Source organism: Gallus gallus, chromosome 20, assembly GCF_016699485.2.
Source record: "Gallus gallus isolate bGalGal1 chromosome 20, bGalGal1.mat.broiler.GRCg7b, whole genome shotgun sequence".
Taxonomy (NCBI): Eukaryota; Metazoa; Chordata; class Aves; order Galliformes; family Phasianidae; genus Gallus; species Gallus gallus.
In genome coordinates this window covers 10,768,031-10,788,642 of record NC_052551.1, presented here as the reverse complement: position 1 = coordinate 10,788,642, position 20,612 = coordinate 10,768,031, and the positions used below count along the sequence as shown (strand labels likewise).

The window sequence follows — 20,612 nt, the reverse complement described above, 5'->3', positions numbered from 1 at the left end:
GGTGTTTGATGGAGTGTCATTAACAAAACTAAGAGGGTTTGGCGGGGGGTAGGCAGCAGTGGAAAGTTTGTAAATGTCGTGTAGAATTAATTTCAGTACTATTTTTGAGGTCAGGAAACACTTTTCAGAACACAGTCCTCCAGCCTTGCCTTAGTAACCTAGAAGCAGTTTGCCTTACAAAGCCAAAAGAGAGAAGAGCAGGCTTTTAGTGTCAGTTCTGTGCATGCTGACATGAGGCTTTTATTGCTTCTGCTGTAAAATTGTGTTAGGGTTTGGAGGGGATGCAGCCTCCAGATTCCCTAGGGGGATGTGTCAAGAAGACTCTCTGTTGCCTAGGGAAAAAGCATGGCTCTCTCTGTTACTGTCTGAAGCTCACAGGAAAGTGCATTGCTTGGGCAACGTGACCTCCTGCTCTGAAGCTCTGCTGTGACCCTCACAAAAACATTTGTTCTTGTATAGCAAAAATGAGGTGCAAATGGACAGCTCTGTGCAGTTCCTCAAAGCTCAGCAATAATTATTTCAGGGTATATTTTTCATGATTATTAAAATGCTTGAATGTTTTCTTGTCCTGCTGTTCCTAATGACCCTCTGGAAATTTGGACCATCTCTTTTTGAAGTCTTGTAGTTAATTAAACAGAGCCATTTCATACAGAACTTCCTCGTGAAATGTGGTAATTTTTGCTAGCGTGTTGGTGAGAGATTGTGCTAATATGGGAAGTCCAAATAATGTTTGCACCTCTTCTTTTTAGAGTAATAAATTCCCTGAGACATGGTGGAGGTATTAAAGGAGGAAACAATGGTTGTAAATAAAGCTGTAATTCAGGGTTCTCTATTAGACTGAAGTCACTCTCCGTTTGGTGATACTTGTGTGCTTGTCTCTGAATTAGTGTTCAGCTAAAAGTTACCTCAATAAACCTAGATGGGACTAAGATAAACGACTTGCCCTCCAGCAGAATAAATATTTCAAATAAAATCAACTCTAGACAGTCCAGTCAAGCAACTATTGATCTCTAAAAGCCTGAACTTAAACCCAATGAATATTCCAGAGATCAGCTCTGTGCAACCTTCCTAAATGCTGATCAATATGCAATTACTTCCCCTGAAAACATTTCTTGTATTATCTAGCCTGAGAAGTACTTTATTTTCAGCTTCCTGTATAGGGGAGGTGGGGGGTTCTTCCTTCCAGCTGACCACCAGGCTGCGCTCATCAGGCACACTCCTTTATTAAAGTGAATTATTGCCAACTCTAAATCCTGATCCTTGTGCTGTGACAGTATTTGTCTGGTGTACCCACCGAGGCTCCCCTGCCTGTTCTGTGCTAATGTTTGTAAGGTAGTAAAGCAAGAACTTCCTCCATAGTTGAGAGAGTAAATATATATATGCGTATATATATATAATATAAAATGAAATAAAAAGAAAATAGGAAATAGAAATAAAAATAATGAAAAGAAATGAAAAGATAATAGCTTGTCGTCAACTGCAGTTCTGAAAAGAGCATTTGTCGCTGTAATGTTTTGGCTCCTTGAAGGAAATCTTGCTCAGAGCTTGTTCTCTGGCTCTCTGTGACTTCCCTTGTCACATTAATTTCCCTTTCATGCCATCTCTTTGAAGTAGTGTAGTCCAAAGCTCCTCATGTCCCTGAGAAGTTTAAGTTGTACCTTTCTTTTTCACAGAGAAAAGAAGATTTCCCGCAGCAGTGCCCTGAAGGTGCTGGATCATGCCATGATTGGACCCGAGGGCACAGACAACTGCCACAAATTTGTTGACATTCTTGGCCTGAGGACCATCTTTCCACTCTTCATGAAATCACCCAAGAAGATCAAGAAGGTTGGAACCACTGAAAAAGAGCATGAAGGTAGGTCTGTGTACCAGCCCCATTGCTGCTCCTGCAGCTCCCAGCCCCATGCAGACTGCCTCTTCACTGCTGCGGTGCTGGCTGCTGATGACACACTTGCCCTGCTTGTTTTGGTATCAGCAGTTCCTGGCAATTCCATTTCATGTGCTGTTAATAAGTTATTTTACTCCTGTAGGCTCTGTTGTTTGAAGCTCTTAACTCTTTGATGCAAAACTCTTTTGAAAAGAGTAATGAGGCAACTACAAATGTCACCTCAAAAGCAGTGTTTTCGTGGCTCTGGGCACTGAAGTGTGACTCGATGAACATCAAGCATTGCAGAAATAAACTGCGTGCTTTTGAAGTAGCTTTTTTTCTATTCTTTTTTTTTCCCCCTCTCTCTCTCCTGGAAAATTCTGTTTTAACAGAAATGTGCTCTGGAATATTACTGCGAGACCCTGTGAATCTGGGGTCAGAGCCAGCCTGCTTCTGGTAACACTGCCATTTCCATTTTGTTAATACTTGACTACTTTCTGGAAGAAGCTGTAAATACTTCCAGTGATGCCTGAGATGCCGTGCCTGTTCATTACTCCGCTCAGTTCTGTAAGAGATGAATACTGTCAAGAGCTCATGAGGTGTGAGTGGGTCTCAGGCTTGCCCAGTATCCATCCTTAACTGCTGCAGCAAGCCATGGGAAAGCAGCTGGGAAACAGCAACGAAAAGGGAGCTCTGAACCTGGGCACCACGTCAGTGCAGTTGGAATCAGATACCCAATGTCCCCAGGAGGAGAGGTGGGGAGGGGGTACCTCCTGCTGCCCTGCAACACCCAGCTTGTTGCCTGAGGCAGCTGCAGAGCTGGGGCAGGTTGGGTTGGCTGCAGTGGGTTGTTCCTTCCTTGCAGGCAGGGTGGTGAGAAGTGACAGATTCAGCAAGTGGCTGTTTTCTTCTTGAAAAATGTTCCAGTGGTGAGCTGGTAACAGTACATTTGTTTTGGAGCACCAACATCAGAAAGTTGCTAACATTACATTAACGAGGGTAATGGCTTGGCAAGGCAACTCCTGGAAGAAAGCAGCGCTGAGGAGATGGTTCTGTGGTTGCATTTAAGTGATGGAGGCTGGGGATGCTTTGAAATCTTCATCTGTTGTATGAAAATACAGTTATTTAATTCTTCTTACCCAGAGAAGGCTCGAGCTATAGAATATGGGCTGCTGAGTAGTGAGATCTGGATCTGCAGCCTGCATCACTGACTTAACTTTTCATTTTGCTTCATCTGCAGATGACATCCATGTGCAGCATTGGCTGCTGCCAGCATCAGGTAGCAGCCTGGGGAGCCCTAAAGGGATCGGAATAGTTCCCTAAAGGGACCTATTTCTGTAATAGAAAAAAGCAAATCTACCTTTGGGAAAATGGGGTTATCTGTGCAAATGGCCTTCATGTCACGCGTCCGTTCACTAATATTCAGAAGGAATGGTGGGTTAATATATTGAATTTCAAAATGAGCTTTATTAAAATAAACTCTCAAATGCTGCGGTGCCAAGTCCAGTGATTTTTGTAAGAATAAGACTGATCTTCTGCTGGGATAGCATTCGTGTATGTGTCAACGTGTCTGATGAAGAAACATTTCCTTAAAGGATTAACTGGGATCGCTTTGTAGTGGAGGAATCAGTGGTTACTATGAAGCAGCTCTGAGGGATCAGCACTGTGTACAGCACAGCAGGGCTGTGTTGGGATGTGGACACCCCGAGGGCAGGGGCTCCCTGGTGCCCAGATACGTTTCCCAGCAACCCTGTCTGCATGGGCTCTGGGTAATTCTTCAGGTGCATTTGGGGGTGAGATTTGAAGTAATGATTCTGTATTGCAGATTTTGGAATGCAGATGATGTGGTATTGAATACTGTGTTTTGAAACCACTCGCAGAGCTGAGGGTCAGCGTATCTCAGCTGTCCATAAAGGCAGAAGGATTTGGGGCTCTGGACTTCCCAAGCCAACTGTCAGATCCAAGTGCTGGATTCCAACTTGAAATTCTTGAGCAGACGCAGTGAGCTAAAAATAGAGAGCACCAATTCCTTCTGAATTAGAGAGGCTGTGGTGAAGCAATCAGAGCTTGTTTGATGGGCTGCGTGTTCTGCTCTTTCTCTATACAGTTATTGCAGTCTAGTTTTGCTCACTTGGAGAGTCTAATGAACTATAAAAGGATGTTTGTTCAATTCATCTTAATTTAAATGCCTTCTCTTGACTTAGATGTCAGTTTTACTTAGGAATACTTAATTTGATAACCTGAGAAATTAGTTCAGCCAATTTCCAAATGAGAATTCCTATCACTGTGGGTTTTTTGCCTGTCCACCCTCCAGCAGAAAGGAAGCCTCCCTTGGAGCCTGTCAGCCGTACACAACCTTTAAAAACAATGGCAGCAGAACCTGTTCCTTAGTCAGTATGCTCTTCTGCGACATATGTTGAAAGTTGGCAAAGCCCTTGGAATGAATACCTGCATAGATAAGTTCCCTGGGCATGAAGAACTGAAAGGGCAGCAATGGAACAGCAACCTGATAGTGAGTGTCTTTGGTGAAAGACCTTCAGTCAGAAGGCAAGAGGCATCTTTGTTTGATGGTCTTCTGAAATGAACACCTAGGGTGGGCATCAGTCTGCTTAAACAGACTTTTGTTGTGCCAATTTGTTACTTCTGCCATCAGCCCTTCCAAACAGGACAGGAATCTGTTATTTGAATAAGCCATGATGCTGAGTGCAGAGTTGTATGTGCATCAGTTAAAGCATGTGCATCACTATTTCATTCCTCTGTCAGTGTTTTCAAATAAGGTTTTACTTTGCAAAACATTTTGAGATGCCTAGAGGGCTTCTTAAGAATGTGAGTTGTCAGGGCATGTGAAAGCAGGTAAGCCTGCAGGATGCTCCAGCACTTGATCAGCATGTCCTGGTTCTGCAGTAATGCTGTAAGGGACTGGAGCACCAGCAGAGCACGGGAGTGGGAACTCCTTTGGGTTCATGGCAGCACTGTGCAGTCTCCATCTGTATGGTGTATGCAGTTGTGACCCTGAGCTCCTGCACAGGTGCCCCCTGGCACTGCCATGGTCCCAGACTGGGTGCACTGAGCCACCTGTGCCAGAGCTCTGGAACTGTCAGTAGCAAATGTCCCTGAGGTCTTGCTCAGGTTATATGTAGGTGGTGCTTTTTGTATCATGCTCTTGAGTTGCATGCCAGCCTGGGTGCTTGCACTGATGCAGAATTTGTGCTCCATATAAGTCACTTTTTCCAGGGTGGCTGAGGAAAAGCAGAGTTGGCGCAGCAGAAGCAGTGCAGCAGGGCTGGGGAGGCCCTCCTGGATCACTTGTGATGGATGGGAGCTGCCCACGCACCCCACAAACACGGTTTGCTGCTTGCACTGCTGTGCTGCCCCCACTCAGTGTGCTGGAGAGGAAACCCAGCTCATCGAGGCTACGTGTGGGAGTGGTAGTAGTAAATTTGATGGCATGTTACCGAGAAAATAAGTTCCTACTTCTGATCTCAGCATGCAATTTTCATCTTGTTTCTCTAGAACATGTCTGCTCCATCCTGGCCTCCCTCCTGCGAAACCTGAGAGGGCAGCAGAGGACGCGGCTGCTGAATAAATTTACAGAGAATGACAGTGAGAAGGTGAGTGAGTGCGCTGCTGTGTGCCTGCAGCCGGCGGGCAGCAGTGCTGGGAGGGTGCCTGGTAAGGCTGGGTGCCTGCAGGCACGTGCTGAGTTACTAAAAGGCAGTCCCTGCCCCTGTCTGTGGAGACCTGTACACCCACGTGCCACTGTTCTCTTGTTCATGTTGCTGCCTGCAAACTGGAGAACTGGCAGTGCCTCTAGTGCTTGGCCTCCTGCATCATAAGCACTCTTGTTTCCTGGTGCGTGTGGAAGCAGGAGTTCCCAGTGCTGTGCTGTGTCTCTCTGCTGAGGGCTGACCCTGTCAGGACCACGACAGCAAGGGAAAGGTGCCTGTTTTATCTCGTGAAGTTCTTTTGTAGGAATTCCAATAGTACACACTTAGCATTCTCCATCCCTCTTCTAAAATGCATTGCTTTGGTGGTGTTCAGTCTGGGAAATTCTTTCCAAAATATTTACATGATAGCAGATGGATCAAATAGCTGTGAAACAGTAACAGCAGCTTTTGCAAACCAGTAGTTCTCAGGGGATTTTTAAATTCTGCCACTGGGGAAATACTGGTTCTTCTGTATTTCTCATCAGTATGTTTTAAAGGTGTTTTTTCATAACTCATTCTACCAATTGCAGAAAATTTCCTGTCACTAGAAAGGGTTTCAGTTACCTGATGCAGAGAGCAGGAGAGCCAGAGTGTCTCATGCATTTAACAGAAGTTTGACAATTACGTTCATTATAGATAGAAAAGTTCATTTAAGAAAGCAGGAGAGCTGGAGAACCAGAACACTGGGGAGGGGAGGGGAGAGAGAGAGAGAGAGGGAGAGTCAGGAACATGTCTGTTTGCTTCCTTTTAGCTGGAGCTGATGAGGCTGTATTGTGATATGGAATTACATTCAGATGCTCACAGACTCAGCATGCTCATCTGTCCAGCACTTGTAGCAGCCTTCCAGTGCATTCCTTCCTGTGAGTGACAGAATTACCTGTTATTTTGCAACGACTGCAGCTGGGAGGAAAACAGCATAGCATTAAGGATAAGATGATTGCACTTTTCTTTTTCTCTCGCTTAGATCTCTCTCTTCTGCCCTTGCAGGTTGATAGGCTGATGGAACTGTATTTTAAGTACCTGGATGCAATGCAGGCAGCTGATAAGAAGATTGATGGAGAGAAACATGTATGTATTGCATAAGTTGTACTACCACATGTCTTTGCTTCTGCACAGGCACAGCGCTGCACAGAGCTGCTGATCTGCCAGCTGCCCTCCCAAACTCATCCCCATCCTGTTACCCCTCAGCTCTTATTGCCTCCCTCCTCCAGCTTCTGGTTCCCTCAGATGAGATGGGCTGGGCACTCACTCACAGCAGTGTTTCTGGCCATTTCTTAGTGTGAATTTTACTAGGGCTTAAGTCTGTGCTTTGGTGTGCCTTCACTTGGCTGAAACGTTGCTTGTTTTGGCAGATGGAGAGTAAGTGAAATGCAGAGAGACAATTACATTGTAATGTGCGAGGATTCCTACCCTGGTATGCAGAGTTCTGATCGCCTGCAAGGAAACCTCTATTTTGATTAGCTAGATGAGGCCAGAGCCAAAGTCTGGTGCTCTCTGAGCACACCAGCAGCGAATCGTTTTGAATGACACGAGCTTGGGTACTGCACAGTGCTTTCTTGGAACTGAGTCTGGAACAGACTTTGTGAAAGAGGACGAGCTGTCGGAGTCAGGAAGCAGCTTGCAGAGCTGTTAGCGAGCTTGGCACGCTTCCCACAAGATTATCTGTATCAGCACAGAGGAGGGCATGAGATTGATTAGTGCTGACGGAGATAATCACCACAGCGCTGTCCCTGTGTGGGCACTCAATGTGCCCTGGCTGCAGCCCCCAGCAGCCTCACAGACAGCCATCCCCATCCAAAGGCTGCTGCTCTGGGCACCAGCAGACATACTGGGGGACACTGGAGCTCAGCAGCAAAAAGGCACAGGGCTGAGATGAATGGAGCTGCTGCTGCCAGCGTCTGGGCTCCATATGGACAGCTGCAGCCTTGCAAACGGACGGTGGCCTGAAGACAAACGGCCTTTACCCTCTTCTGCTGTCCCTCCGCTCTCCATTCATCCACCTCAAAACAGAAGAAATTATTTATTCTCTGTGTTTCGATGTTGGTGTGTGGGTTTTAGAACTGAAAAAGCAGAGCTAATTTTTATTTTCTGGCTGAAATCTCACAGTGTTTGGGCAGCTGCTGTACAGAGCTCCTAAAGGCGGCACGCAGAGCCAGTGTGTGTGTGTGCCCTGTATCCAAGGAGGTCCTGTAGTAGGCTGCAGATGTTAACACCTGTAGCAAACAGCCAGCACAGTGCAGGGGGTTTGGGTTGAAGGGAGCTGTTTGGGTGTGAAGCAGCTTGTGTAGAAGCCATTTGATTAATAATAATAATCCATTCATGTTTAGCGGTACATAGGAGAAGAGAAAACGTAAGCACTCGGGTTTTCCTCCTGTATCCAGAAGCCAGAAGCTTTTGCCCTGCTGTAGGGCTCTGTGGGCTGGGCTGGCCACAATAAATGGATCTCAGTTCTTCACTCCTATTAGTGCTAGTAATAGGATTTGGCAGAAACATCCCATATGTGCTTTGACCTTCTGCAATATATTTCAGCAGAAAATATCAAAGTGTTGTACTGAGATTTACTCATGCTGCATGTCACCCCTGAGAAGCAGATTTGTACTCCACATGTGAAGGACATTGGTTTTCAAAGCAGTGTTCAGAGCCTGGTGGTAAGGATAGGAGGCTGGGCTGGACTAGACTGGAAATTTGTCCAGTTCCAATCCTGATCATCTCTGAGCACCACAGATGATATTCAGTGTGTCACCAAGCTACTGTTTTTACTTGTATCCCCACTCCGCAGCTGGGAGATAAAATGTTTTCCTATTTCTCAGAGTAGTTGTGAGATTAAATGCCCTAAAATATGTGCACTGTGTTGTGTTTGTGTTCTGGTGACAGGTCCATAAACTTGAATTACATCCAGTGCTATCATCACACATCCCACAGCTCCACTTTTCCCCCAGACGAAGCAATTCCCAGCAGAACTAACATCCTCTTCTATTCCAGCATGGAACAGAGCCACGAGGTGTCTTTCAAAGTTTGTTATTATTGTTAGAGCTGCTTTGTGAGGTCTTTTAAGCAGGGAGTGCATCAGCACAAATGTTCTCTGGGCTCTCCGACACACAGGTCCCCAGTGACAGAGAAATGCCAAAGCAGCATTAGATTTTTATTATTATTATTATTATTCTGTTTTGTGTGTACTGGCAGGGCAGTAAACAGCAGGTGAATAAGCTGCTCTCTGAATAGTACAGAATAAGGTCTATCTAAATATTACCTGATAACTCTTATCCTTTGTAAGACAATAACATAAAGCACCAGGAACTTAGAATCGCCCTGTTCTGGCAGCTGCTGGTCAACTCCTTCATCAGAAGGGGTCAGAAATGCAGCTGCTCTGCTCTGTCTGTTTTCCTATTCTGGTTGGGGCCCAGGGTTTCAGAGTGAATTAATGGTTATTTGCAGTCATTATGAAGCACGTTTCTGCTTTCCAAAAATAAATTGCCTTTTTTTTTTTTTCTAACATCCCGAGCGGGGTTAGAATACCAGGCACAGTGTTTATGAAATATGATGTTGAGCTTCACTTCTCACTTGGAACACTCTTGGGGTTATAGATTTCTTTGATTCTCAGCATTCTGAAATGGTCAGTGGGAAATGGTCTGCTGAGATTTGAAGAGGCTCCATGGATTCCTCAGGCAGAGGCGGGCAGAAGCCGTCATTCTGCCCATCAGCCCGGGGAGCTGTCTGCCTCTGATAGGATTTATGGGCTGCTTTAGTGTTTGTAGTTGTTGCTCATGAGTCACTGAAGTGGATGTGTGAACACGGTCCTGCAGAAGCTGTGCTTTGTCACTTAGGGGGCTTTTGACCTTCCTCTTGTGGTCGAGGACATTGTTAGTATTCCAGAAACCTGGAATATGGATCCTTTCCTGCCCCAAAGGAAAAAAAAAGACCCAATGAGATTTTATAGGTTCAGCCTATCCTGAGGAGAGAGAGAAAGAGAGATTTGAGTCTGATGGACAGAGTATCCTGGTGTAAGTCTTGCATTACAAGAAGTGGAAACCTGATTATACAAAGAATGATTGAAGGTATCATACCTGGAGTTTTATCTTCAGTAGTGCAGCCGGCATAAGAAGCTCCAGCCCTTGCAGTTCTCTTCCCTTTCCTTTCTTTTAGTGATCTGGTTTATAGCTCAGCCCTTCAGACTGGCAGTGAAGGCGTGGGAATTGCTGAGAGTAGGAGGGAGGGGAGGAATTTTTTAAGCCAGCTTTTTCCGAAGAACAGTTGTTATAAAACTGCACCGTGAATCTGGATAGCGAAACAGAGCGTGGTCCAGCAGGAGAGCATCCCTTCATCTCCTGTTACCCAGCTGTTTGCTTCCGTGGGATCTGTTCAGAAGTGATCAGAGAAGACAACGCCATGATTAGCCTAATTGCTATGAGAAGGATTGCTTTGCTCCGAGCGAAGTCTGCTCTCAGCCTTGCTGAGGAATGGTGGGTGATGCATGAGGAAGGAGGAGGATGCAGAGAACGCTTTGGGCCCTGATGTGGTGGCTGCATGGAGCAGATGTGATCCCTGGTGTAGCAGCGGCTGATCCATTGTATCTTCAGTTTTTGAGTCTTTACCTGACACCCTGAGGCCTGTCAGTCCTGCCTCATTAGTGCGAGAGAAGCTCATTTTAGCTTCACAGAAGCCCATCTCATTGCTGTCTTCTCCCATCAGCAAGGGGCATCTCAGCACATATTGCTGGCAGATTAGAAATGGCATCTGAGTGCTCATTTGGAGGTTAGCGACTTGACAGCTTTGAAAGAGAGACAAAGTGGAAAGGTGGCTATTTGGTACTGTACGGAGGCAGATTAACATTTAAAGGCTGTTGGTGGTTTTTTTTATTGTTTTTAATAATAAGAAGGATGTAGAAAAAAGCACCTGAAACTGTACCTGTCTTCTAATTCGTATCTGCTTAATTCACTGGCACAAAATAATTTTGCTTCTCTGTTGAGAGGGGCTCTTAAGGCTGCTGCCTTCCCTGCGTAATCAAGTCGACAGTTGCCTGGATTCTGCTCCTGTGATCCCCGTGTTGGGATCAGAATACAGAGCAGAAATGGCCTTTGTCTTCTGCTCTGGCCATTCAGGATACTTGTTGTCTGTCGATGTTTTTCTGTTCAGGAATTTAGTGCTGTTGAGAAGAGCAGCCATTAAGCCTGAGTGCACTGAGAGCACAAGCTGTAGTTTTGGGAGTGAGTGCCTTGTCCTTTTCCTCGAATGAGCTTTTTGGATATTTCATTGAATAGCTGCCTACCTCTGGCTTGCCAGACTCAACATTCTTCAGCTTTAGAGCCCAGATTTGACCAGGTCCGTTCAGTTTGGCATTGATGTACGGTGAGGAAAGTTGCTGCTTGCACAGAATTGGATTTCTTCTCTTCTGGCAGGAGCTTGCCTGCAGGTTTTGCCCAGTCATGCCCATGGCTGTGATTTTGAGAGCCTGGAGTAAATGGCAGTTATGCAAATCCTGGAGTTAAGGCATCCTGAGGTATAGCCCATGCAGTTGGCTTTACAACATTGGTAACTGGGCATTGTTTCTTAAGCTTACCTCATTCTCTCATTGGCAAAGTGTGTTCCTAGGAGGAATGGGAAAGCATTTCATCACCTGTGCTTTCTGTTTTCAATTTTTGGAGGCAGCAATAAACAGCTGCAGCTCAAAATCACTTAATCAGATCTGTGTATGGTGAGTGTTCGCCGTGCTGTCCAGTGTGCAGGGTTAACCTTCCTTCCCATGCCTGAAAGACTCTCCCCGTGGTTAGACGAAAGGGTTTGGTTTGACGAAACAAGAAGATCTGGTGGCTGCAATCAGCTTTGGTGCTGGTGACCTTGTGTGTGTGTGTTTGCCTGGAGCACGTGTGCGTGAAGGAAGCGCTCTGTGAGCATTACAGGTACAGTGCTCTCACCGGTGATGGCTCTAATGAGAAAATATTGCTCTGCTGGTGTGTGCCCACCTGCCAGCCTGCTGCATAATAAATCACGCGGGCTGCAGCGAGCTCACAGGGTGTGACAAGCTGCTTCCTTCATCTAAAGGCAAAAACAAAAAGCAAACCCCCGAAATGCAAAAGGTCAGACGTGACATCAGTGATTGCACTCCGTTGGTCGCTGAGAAAAGTCAGGGTGGGCTCACCCTGTGACGTGGAGGGCCCGACTCTGCAGGGAGTTGCTCAGGGCTCGTTGCTGGGCTGCTTTGCTGCTGTTGTGAACCAACGAGCGCTCTGTCTGAGCCAGGAGGATGGAGCAGCCTCCTGCATTCTGCCTTTGGGCTCTGTGTGGGCCTCTAGAAAGCACCCTATGTGCAGGGAAAGGAAGAACCATCGTGTGGAAGCAGAGCTCTTCTGCTGGCTGCAGCTGGAGCCTCAGCCCCATTGCTCTGCCCAGCCCAGCCAGGTTTTAGAAGAGGATGGTTGCAAGTAGTGAAACTGTACTTGTGCAGAAGTTGAGACCTGATTTCTTATCCTGCACTCAGTGATGAAGTTAGGAGGCCTGTAGGGCTTTGTGCCGCTGGAGTCATGTTCTGCACTGCTGAACAGCACCCTCAGATGGCCAGCAAAAGAGCACAGGGTTTGTTTCACCTTGACCAAGGACTGGTTTGTTTCCTATTCGGTCTCTGATCACTCAATTTAGAAACGTAACTTCTGTGTTGAAATTAAGATGTTAGTCTGTGGATGGACACTCTTCACACCAGCTGAGACAAAGCTGTGTTCAAAATAGAGTGGAATGTGTTGTGGATTTCAATACGTTCTCAAAAGAAGTACTTCTTTGGTAAGAAATGTATGGATGTTAACGTTTTGGGGGAACAAAGCATTTCTTAAGAAACTGCAGATATCACCACCATTTCACCATGAGTAATGGGAACTTCTCTGAGACAGCCTTGACCCCTTTTCTTTGCACTGCTTTCCAGGACATGGTGCGCCGAGGAGAGATAATAGATGACGACATGGAAGACGAATTCTATCTCCGCCGCCTGGATGCCGGCCTCTTTGTTCTACAGCTCATTTCCTACATCATGGCAGAAATCTGTAATGCCAATGTTCCCCAGGTAAAGCTATGTACAGAGCTGGTGGATCGCCGTGTTTCCAACTGTGATACAAACAAGACTAATCCCTGCAAATATTGCAATGGTTGCATGATATAATAATGCAAAATATTGCAAATGTTGTATGATACAAGCAAGACTATCCTTGCAAATATTGCCTCTTAGTCTTTTCTTAAGTCCTTTTTCTGGGAGGAATCCTGCTTGTTGCCCTGTGTCCGTGCAGCTTCATGAAGTTACAGCAGTTAGGAGGGCAGTGGTAGGTACAGGAACCGATGGTTATCATGGAATTCATGCAGACTGCCATAAGCAAGGTCACAGTTAGAAATTGGAAGGCCCTGCTTATACCATTGCTGGGAGTGCTGAAAGGGAGTATCTGTTGGAAGGCCTCTCAGAGACACAGACTGCAGATGGGGACTTTTCCTGACCTCTGTGAAATACTGCATTTTTTTCTGGCATGAGTGTGTTGGGGTTTGTGACTGTATTTTGTGGTTACCTGTATGTGTGCCATATACCTTCCTGCATGTTTTAAGTGCTCTGGGAGTGGGGACTAGCAAGGCTGACCTGGGTTTTGTGGTTCTTGTGGTTTCCACTCAAAAAGAGTGGAAAAAGTGGGGTTGTGCATGGCTTTATGTTCTATTGAAGATTCCTTCCTTCTCTTTCCTGATCAGATTCGTCAGAGAGTCCATCAGATTCTGAACATGAGAGGCAGCTCCATTAAAATTGTTCGACACATACTGAAAGGTGAGCTGAGATATTCCTGTACGTCTCGTTCTGTACCAGGGGCAGTTTGGTCATCACTTTGTAGGATGAGCCTTCACACATCATTCTCCCTGACTTCAGGAGCATCTCTGAGCAGCGGTTACATTGTGAGATCTGACCAGGGCTGAAATCCCTGATAAGAGGCAAGCCTTGCCTTGGAGTTAGGATGCTTGCTGTTGTCTGCTGTCATGTCACGCTACAACACTTCATGCTGCTGTCAGCTGCAGACTGACTGGCCCACACTAGAATGCTAGAGTAAATATTTAAGGGAAGTGTATACGCATGCTAGGAGAAAGAATAGTGGAGTCTCATCTTTCATTAACTTGGCCCTGCTCTTTACCATCTGCACCATATTGGTATCCACGGTGTATTTGTCTTGTTCTTAGTGTCAGATTAATATGGATTATAGCATTAAAGTATCCTCTGTAGCTTTAAAATGTAGCTGTTGTGATTTGCAATCCTGATTCTAAAGTACTGCTTGTTATTTTGAATGCTTATGTTGAATTAGAGCAGTGCTTATTTGAGCTGTGTCTCTCATCTGTCGCCTGCTGTCCTTCAGCAGAAGCAGGCAGTTAGACTGAGGGGGGGGGTCAGGGGCTCTTGCTGCAGCCCAACCTGAGCTGCCAGCACTGATCCATTGCCCCTGGGAGTGCCTCTCCTTGTGTAGCAGAGGTCTGTGCTCCTGGGAGGCTGTGCAGGTCTTGGAGGTCTTTCTTTTCATGAAGAGAAAGAAAAGTTGTCAGCATCCTTGGGGTTCTGGGCTGGGGGCTGTGTTGTTTCAGTGTCTCTGCTTTCTTTGGGAATAGAAATGGTAGGAGGTATTAAAATGAAAAAATCATTTTTCTGACAGCGTGAGATTACCTGGAGCTCCAGGCAAGCTCTTTGGCCCTTCTCCTTCCCCAGAAAGTTCAAGCAACATTTGATGATTCGTGCCTCCAGGTGCGCATTTGCATCTCAGAACATGGTACATTTCTACTTCCATATGTGACCTAGGCCACAGGTACTTGAGAGCCCTGCCTGCACTGCACCTTGTGTGCCAGCACACCTCCCGTTCCCCACTGTGCCTGTTGGTTCACATGCTGACTGGGGGCAGCTGCAAGAACACTCCATCCAATTCCTTCTTTCACAGACAGTGAATTGCATTGTGAAACTTTTGTAATGGTTTTATCATGTCTGGCGAGCTGCTTAGAGAAAGTACAGATTGTGCAGCAGTGTCAGCAGGGATGTGTTCGCTTCCTAAAGAGACCTTAAATGGCATGTTAATAATAGGAGTGATGGGCGCAGTATTTGGGGCTTTCTCTTCAGCTCATCCCCAGCTGTCACACTTGGCAGTGCTTGAGATTTGTGCCGTCACACTTGTCAGTAACTTTAGAAATGAACTTCTTGGTGGGTCCTTGGGAAGCACAGGGCTGGAGTGCCCTAAGGTTCCTGCCAGGCAGGGCTTGCATAGAGCTCATCTGCCATCTTTGCTGGTGACATTTAGATTTTGTTAGTAGTTATACCCCTGTTGTCAAGTAGCTTGTCAGCAAAGATTGGGCTAGCTGCAACTGAAGTTACACCACAGACAAAGCCCTGCCTCTCCAGAAGAGCTGATCCATTGGGCACAGCTTGGCTGGAGGCCCTGAGCACGTCCTGCTGGGGGCACTGAGCAGCTTCTGGAGATGAAATGGAGGAGGGTCTGTTCTAAACGAGTGAGGTGCTGGGAGCCTTCCCTTGGCTGAAGCATTGCTGAGCTGGTTTGCAGCTTACTCTCAGGACAGATGAGGGCCAGTTTATTTTTACTTTTCGTTCAGTGTTTTGCTCCCGTTCAGGTTTTATTTTCTATTTTTTGCATACTAATTAGGTGCTTGGTTTTTAGTTTGATTTTATGGCCTACATATTCTCCATGTTTCTCTGGCAACCTGACAGCTGATGGATCCCCTGGGGTTGCTCAGAATTACTTATGATGCAGGCGAGGAATCAGGACTGTTTCCGTACGGTAGGACTTGCAGGGGGAGGAGCAGGCAGGGAGTGCTGGAAGCTCATTAGATGCACTCCTGCAGGCTGACCACTTGCCCTGCAGTTTCTTTCCCTTGAAGATCAGCATTCCTGCAGCGGGACAGTCATCTCATCCTCTGGAGATGTGGCTGAGCAGTGCATACTGTGGCTGGAAGGGGTGCTTGGGGCACCTCTGGGGCCTGTGGAGTGCTGAGCCAACCTGTTAGCACGTGTAACCAACAAGGGGTGGCAGGGATGTTGTAAGGACGATGCTAAATTTGGCCTGTGGTCCCTCTGTATGTGCAGGCTTTATGGCTTCCAATATCCATTACAAGCTTCAATATTTCCTTATTGATTTTTACTGTTCTGTAACCATTGTATTTTGTCTAATGAAGCAGAAACCGATCTCAGGTCCTTTCCCTTTGTGTAGCTACAGCAGTGCGTAAGCTCTGTTTAACTGTAGGCAAAGGGAGCTGATGTCTGATTTTTGCTGTCTCACTGAAGTGGTGGAATTTTAAATAAGCAAGTAAATACAGAAAATTTCAGTGGTGATATTTTTTTAAGCCCAGTTCTGAGGGTTTTATTTGCTCTTTTCAAATCACCATTAACCACTGTTGGTACCCCAATAACAGCCTGCCCTGGGAGTCGCTGGGCTTGTGGTCCTGTGAAACCAGAATGCTTGGGAGGAAAAATGCAGAGCTTCTGGAGAAGGTGAAGGGAATCTGAGTCCTGCTTTTGTCTGCCTCGCTGGGGCAGCAGCAGGGCACTGATGTGGGGGGCACGCAGCAGCCCTATTGCCAGTGCTGTGCCGTGCCCCCACATCTGGTGGTTGTCACTCTGCAGGCAGCCACCCCGCCACCAGGAGCAGCCAGGCCACCAGGCAGCCACACCGTCCCTGCTGCCACCCAGCGCTCAGCCACCACAAGCAGCAGCAGCCAGGAAAGCGTTGCCCTTGGGCTGCAATAAACAAAGGCAGTTGCGGCTGCTGCATCTGTTTCGGAGGCACTTACTGTGACAAAGCACAGAACGGCCTCGTTTGTGGACAGTGCCTGCTCCTCCTGGAGGAGCTGTGTGACACAAAGCGCTCTGATACCGCCCTGGAGGGGACAGGAGAGCCTGAGCTGAGCACTCACCTCCATCTCATTGGCTCGTAGCCCTGTGCCACGCTGGAGTTCAGCTCCCACCTGCACTGTGCAGCAGCCCCTTGCCCCTGGGTTGCCCTGCAGGCAGCTCAGCAGGTGGCTGCAGGGAGCACAGCCAGGAGCTTGCTGCTGCCTTCATTAGTGAGATGGAGAGCTGCTCCTTCACCTGGAGGGAGAGTTCCCCCTGCCTTCATCCCCTCCTCCAGGACTGAGAGGAGACAGGATTCACCTGCAGCAAGCTGTAGTGCTACTGCCTGCTCTTATTACAGGTACTGTAGCAGTTGATAAATATTAAAAGGACTTATTCCTGAGGCGTTGGCAAAGAATTCTGCTTTTTGTATGTGGAGAGAGAGAGAGAGAATGCACACGTGAGGGAAGTCTCCCACATCAGCTAACTTCTTCCTGTCCTCACTCCTTTCAGTGCTCCTATAATAAAGGCTTTGATAGAGCTCAGAGGCATGTAGCAGTGCTGAACGTATAAATATTAAAGCAAACTTTCTGCAGCAACTTACCATTCAGATGCTGAATACAAGCTGTTCTGTTTGTTTAGGAAGAAGGAAAAGAATGAGAGAAGGCGGAGGCTGGAAAACACCGTCTAACCAGGCAGGCTGCACCTGATTCACTGAGATTTGTGCAGATCCCTGCTTTTTTACAGCTCCAAACCTGCTTTTCATTTTTCCTTTTTAAGCTATCTTTTGAATATGTAGGTTCTGGTGACAGAAAGGAGCAAGCTGGTGAAGGGAATGAGAGCAACGAGCTTTAGGTGGATGTCAGGAGAGAGCTGCAGGGGAATTCCTGTTGTACTGTGTTTGGCCATGTGGACTGGCAAAGCCTTGATCAGGATCTAGCTGAAGGCAAGGAGTTTGCTTTGTAGTTGGATCTTAATTATTGGTGTGTTTCCTTCCATGAGGTTAAAAACGCTCATAGATTGGGGAGTTGATCTCCTTTGGACCAGTTTTACAAATCTCCTCCTTCAGGTTGCTTGGAAAATGGGCACATTGAGCCCAAAGTTAGGGAAGCCTAACAAATGTGTAACAGCTCCTCTCTGACCTCCTTGAGGACACCTGATGTCAGAGGGGACCAGATCTGTGCTGGGCTTCTTGGGCTGAAAGCAGCCAGCTCTACAGCTCTGCACTTCCACCAAGTGCTGGTGACTCCTGGGGTGGTGGGGTGGCCTCGTGGTCAGACCCTGGGGAGCACTGCATGTCCAAGTGCTGCTGTCTGCTCGTGCTGCTGAATGACGAGAGCCTCGTGTTCCTGTTTAAGTCTCTCTTCGCTACAGAAGTTTTAGTGAGGGTCGACGGATGCTTGTTAGGCAAAGCTTTAACCCTGGAGATGAGGAAAGAAAATCATCAGTGCTCCTTACGTAAATTCCCATTCGGTTGTGTGCGGTGCACACAGATTCCACAGGAGAAGCTGGCCATTGCTGCCTGGTATAGCACTCACAGCCTGTGTTTCTGCTGCTTTCTCTCCTGCAGAGTATGCAGAGAACATCGGGGATGGGAAGAACCAGGAGTTCCGTGAGAGCGAGCAGAAGCGGATCATGGACCTGCTGGAGAACTTCTGAGGCCTCAGGGCTGAGTTCTGTGGTTTCCAGGGCGATGCGGTGTCTGTTTCCCCTCCTTCTGCTGCTCTCTTCCAGCCTTGATTGCACGATAAAAGTGATGTTTCTATGAAACTGTTCTAAATGAGATGTTGGAGATATTAAAGATTAGTTTGCTTTTTTTTTTTTATTTCCTTGTTCATTATGTAAGGAGTCTGCTGTGAGTTGGATTGCAGCTGTTACCTTGCTGTAGGGCAGCTTAGGACTTTCTTCCTTCAAGTCAGACTGCTGTGATCAGAGGGTGAAGGACCACAACCGTATGCTTGTTAGAGGAAGGGTAAGGAGTGTGGTACCTGTCCAGGGTGCTGGGAGCTGTGCTGATGTGAAATGGGGAGGCTGAGGGGTTGGGTCTGTGTGCAGTTTGGCTGCTCCTCAGCGGGGTGCCAGAGTGACAGAGCACAGAGCAGGAGCAGCAGCCCCTGGGCCTCAGCTGCGTGCGTTCTATAGAAAGTCAGTGTTCTGAATCTGGAAGTGGGAGTCTGACTTCTTACAGCAGCAGTGGGTTCCCCAGCAGAAGCTTTTCAGCCCTGCCAGCACCGTGCTGGGGGAGCTGCAGGAGGACCGAGGGATCTGACCGACTGCAGTACGCAGACCACAGCTCCACTTTTGTGTTGCCCTTCTGCACTTGCAGTGCAATCCCAGATGTTGGCCCGCCGGGTCCCCCCGCTTCCCCCAGCAGCAGCTCCCAGCTGGGATGAGAAGTGGCTGAGACTATTTTCCTGCATCTTCTTTTTCCTTCTGCTAAAGTTAATGACTGTCATCACAAAACATCGCTGCTCCAGCAAGCTGGGCCCTGCCTAATTTAGAGAGATTTGCATGCTGGCAGCATTCATTTTTTATCTCCAAGAAAAATGCATTGTCAGGGAAGCTTAAAGGCTGCCTTCAATCATGACTGTAGCAGGCACTGCTGGCCCGGGTGGCATCAAATGCTGTTATTCAGGGGATCAGCATGGAAATAGTGGCTTCAGCAGCCACGGAGAGCTGCAAAACACAATTTTGGTGCAGAACTTGTTTGAATTCTTCATTTCTTTTTCATTCCTTATTTTCTTAAAATCATTTTCACCCCTCACCCTTTCCTTAAAAAGGCTTTTTTTTTCCTTCTGCCCTTTAGCTGCGTTTAGTTTGACTTTGCACTGCTCCTGGAATTCCTCCCTCCCATGCAGTGTGTGCGTGGCTGAGCTGCTGTGTTCCCTGCTGGGAGGCACTCCGTGGCCCTCGAGTCGTTGTACCGCCACACCTGAAAGGCAAAGGAGAAGGGAAGGGAGGTGAGGAGGCACTTCTGAGGCAGAACAGGAGGGACCGAGCGAATGGGAAGCAACGTGGAAAAGTAGGGGGCATACGTTGGGTGAAGAAAAAGCGAGGGGTTCTTGGAAATAGGAATAGAAGGTGCCTGAGGGCGAGATGAGGTTTCGGGGTTTGCTTTTGGTTTGGATCTAAGCACGCTGTGGAGTGCCACCCCTCTGTGTCTGCCCACGTCAGCCTGGCTCACAGCGCTGTGCAGGAGCGTGGCTGCCTCTCCCCTCACTGCTCTGCTGGGGTTCTGCTCTCAGAAAGTACATTTCCCTTCCCCTTGTCGTTTTCCATTCTAGATGCATTAGCTGAGTTACTTAATATGGAGGCTGGACTGGAAATAATTCCCTGCTCTAATGGCCGGGCTGCCACCACTGCAGGAGGAAGCGAGGCTGCCGTGGTGTTCCTGCTTTGTAAGGCAGCATTTCTGTCATTGCTGGTTTTCCCCTTTTTGCCATTTGTTAGCTCTCAATCTGCCCCACCTGAGCCTCTTGGACTCCAGGTAGTTCACAGAAGGAGTCTCTGTGCTCCATCAGGCTTCTGCAGAACAGAGCATAAATTACTCTCCCTCTCTCCATAGTGTTTTAGAGGCATGGACCCCTTGCACACACATTAGGATCCTCTGCTGGGCAGTCCCTGTGTACTGACTTCTTGCTCTGCCTGCTTGGGACCCCAATCATGTAGAAGGCCCCTGTAAGGCAAAGCGCCACGCATGGACTGCAGCCTCGGGCATGCAGGGCTGGGGCTGGGCTGGCTCACAGCAGGGACCGGGCATGGGATGGAGGCAGCAGAGTGTGAGGGCAGAGAGCCCCATCTGCACTGCACCTCTCGTTGGGCCGTGTTTTCTTGTCTCCGATTGTAAACAGATTTGACTAAAGAGGTAAATGAGAAGTTAATTGGAAAGAACATGATTGATGAGGCACTCTGCAAGTTTCCTACCGCCCTGTCCGTGCTCGGGAAGGAAGGAGAGGGCAGAGATTCTGCAGCAGCACCTCCATCCCTCCGCTCCTCACAGCACTGTGGGTGCCCAGCAGTGGCACCGGTGCTGGAGGTGTTGGCACCAAATCCCAGCCCAGAGCCCACTGTTCCCCCCGGGGCTGCGGTGTCTGCCCTCAGCTCTGCTCCTCCCCCCTGGGCTCCGTGGTGGGTGAGGTGAGCACACAGCGTGGCTGAGGAATCTCTCCTGACATCCTGGTGGAGAGACCCAGGAGACACTGAACTG

General features: G+C 47.7%; 1 protein-coding gene across 2 annotated transcripts in view; it reads left to right on the top strand.

The window, feature by feature from the left end:
- The window catches only part of CTNNBL1 (catenin beta like 1), a 39,955-nt gene extending 21,725 nt beyond the window's left edge, over positions 1 to 18,230 (top strand). For both annotated transcript variants that reach the window (XM_001234107.7, XM_015296587.4), the window contains 6 exons: positions 1,674 to 1,855; positions 5,381 to 5,478; positions 6,562 to 6,642; positions 12,485 to 12,622; positions 13,288 to 13,360; positions 17,976 to 18,230. In XM_001234107.7, coding sequence (XP_001234108.1) covers positions 1,674 to 1,855; positions 5,381 to 5,478; positions 6,562 to 6,642; positions 12,485 to 12,622; positions 13,288 to 13,360; positions 17,976 to 18,064 — 661 coding nt within the window. In that variant the 3' untranslated portion in view covers positions 18,065 to 18,230. The remainder of the gene's footprint in view (positions 1 to 1,673; positions 1,856 to 5,380; positions 5,479 to 6,561; positions 6,643 to 12,484; positions 12,623 to 13,287; positions 13,361 to 17,975) is intronic.
- The last annotated feature ends 2,382 nt before the right edge of the window (positions 18,231 to 20,612 follow it).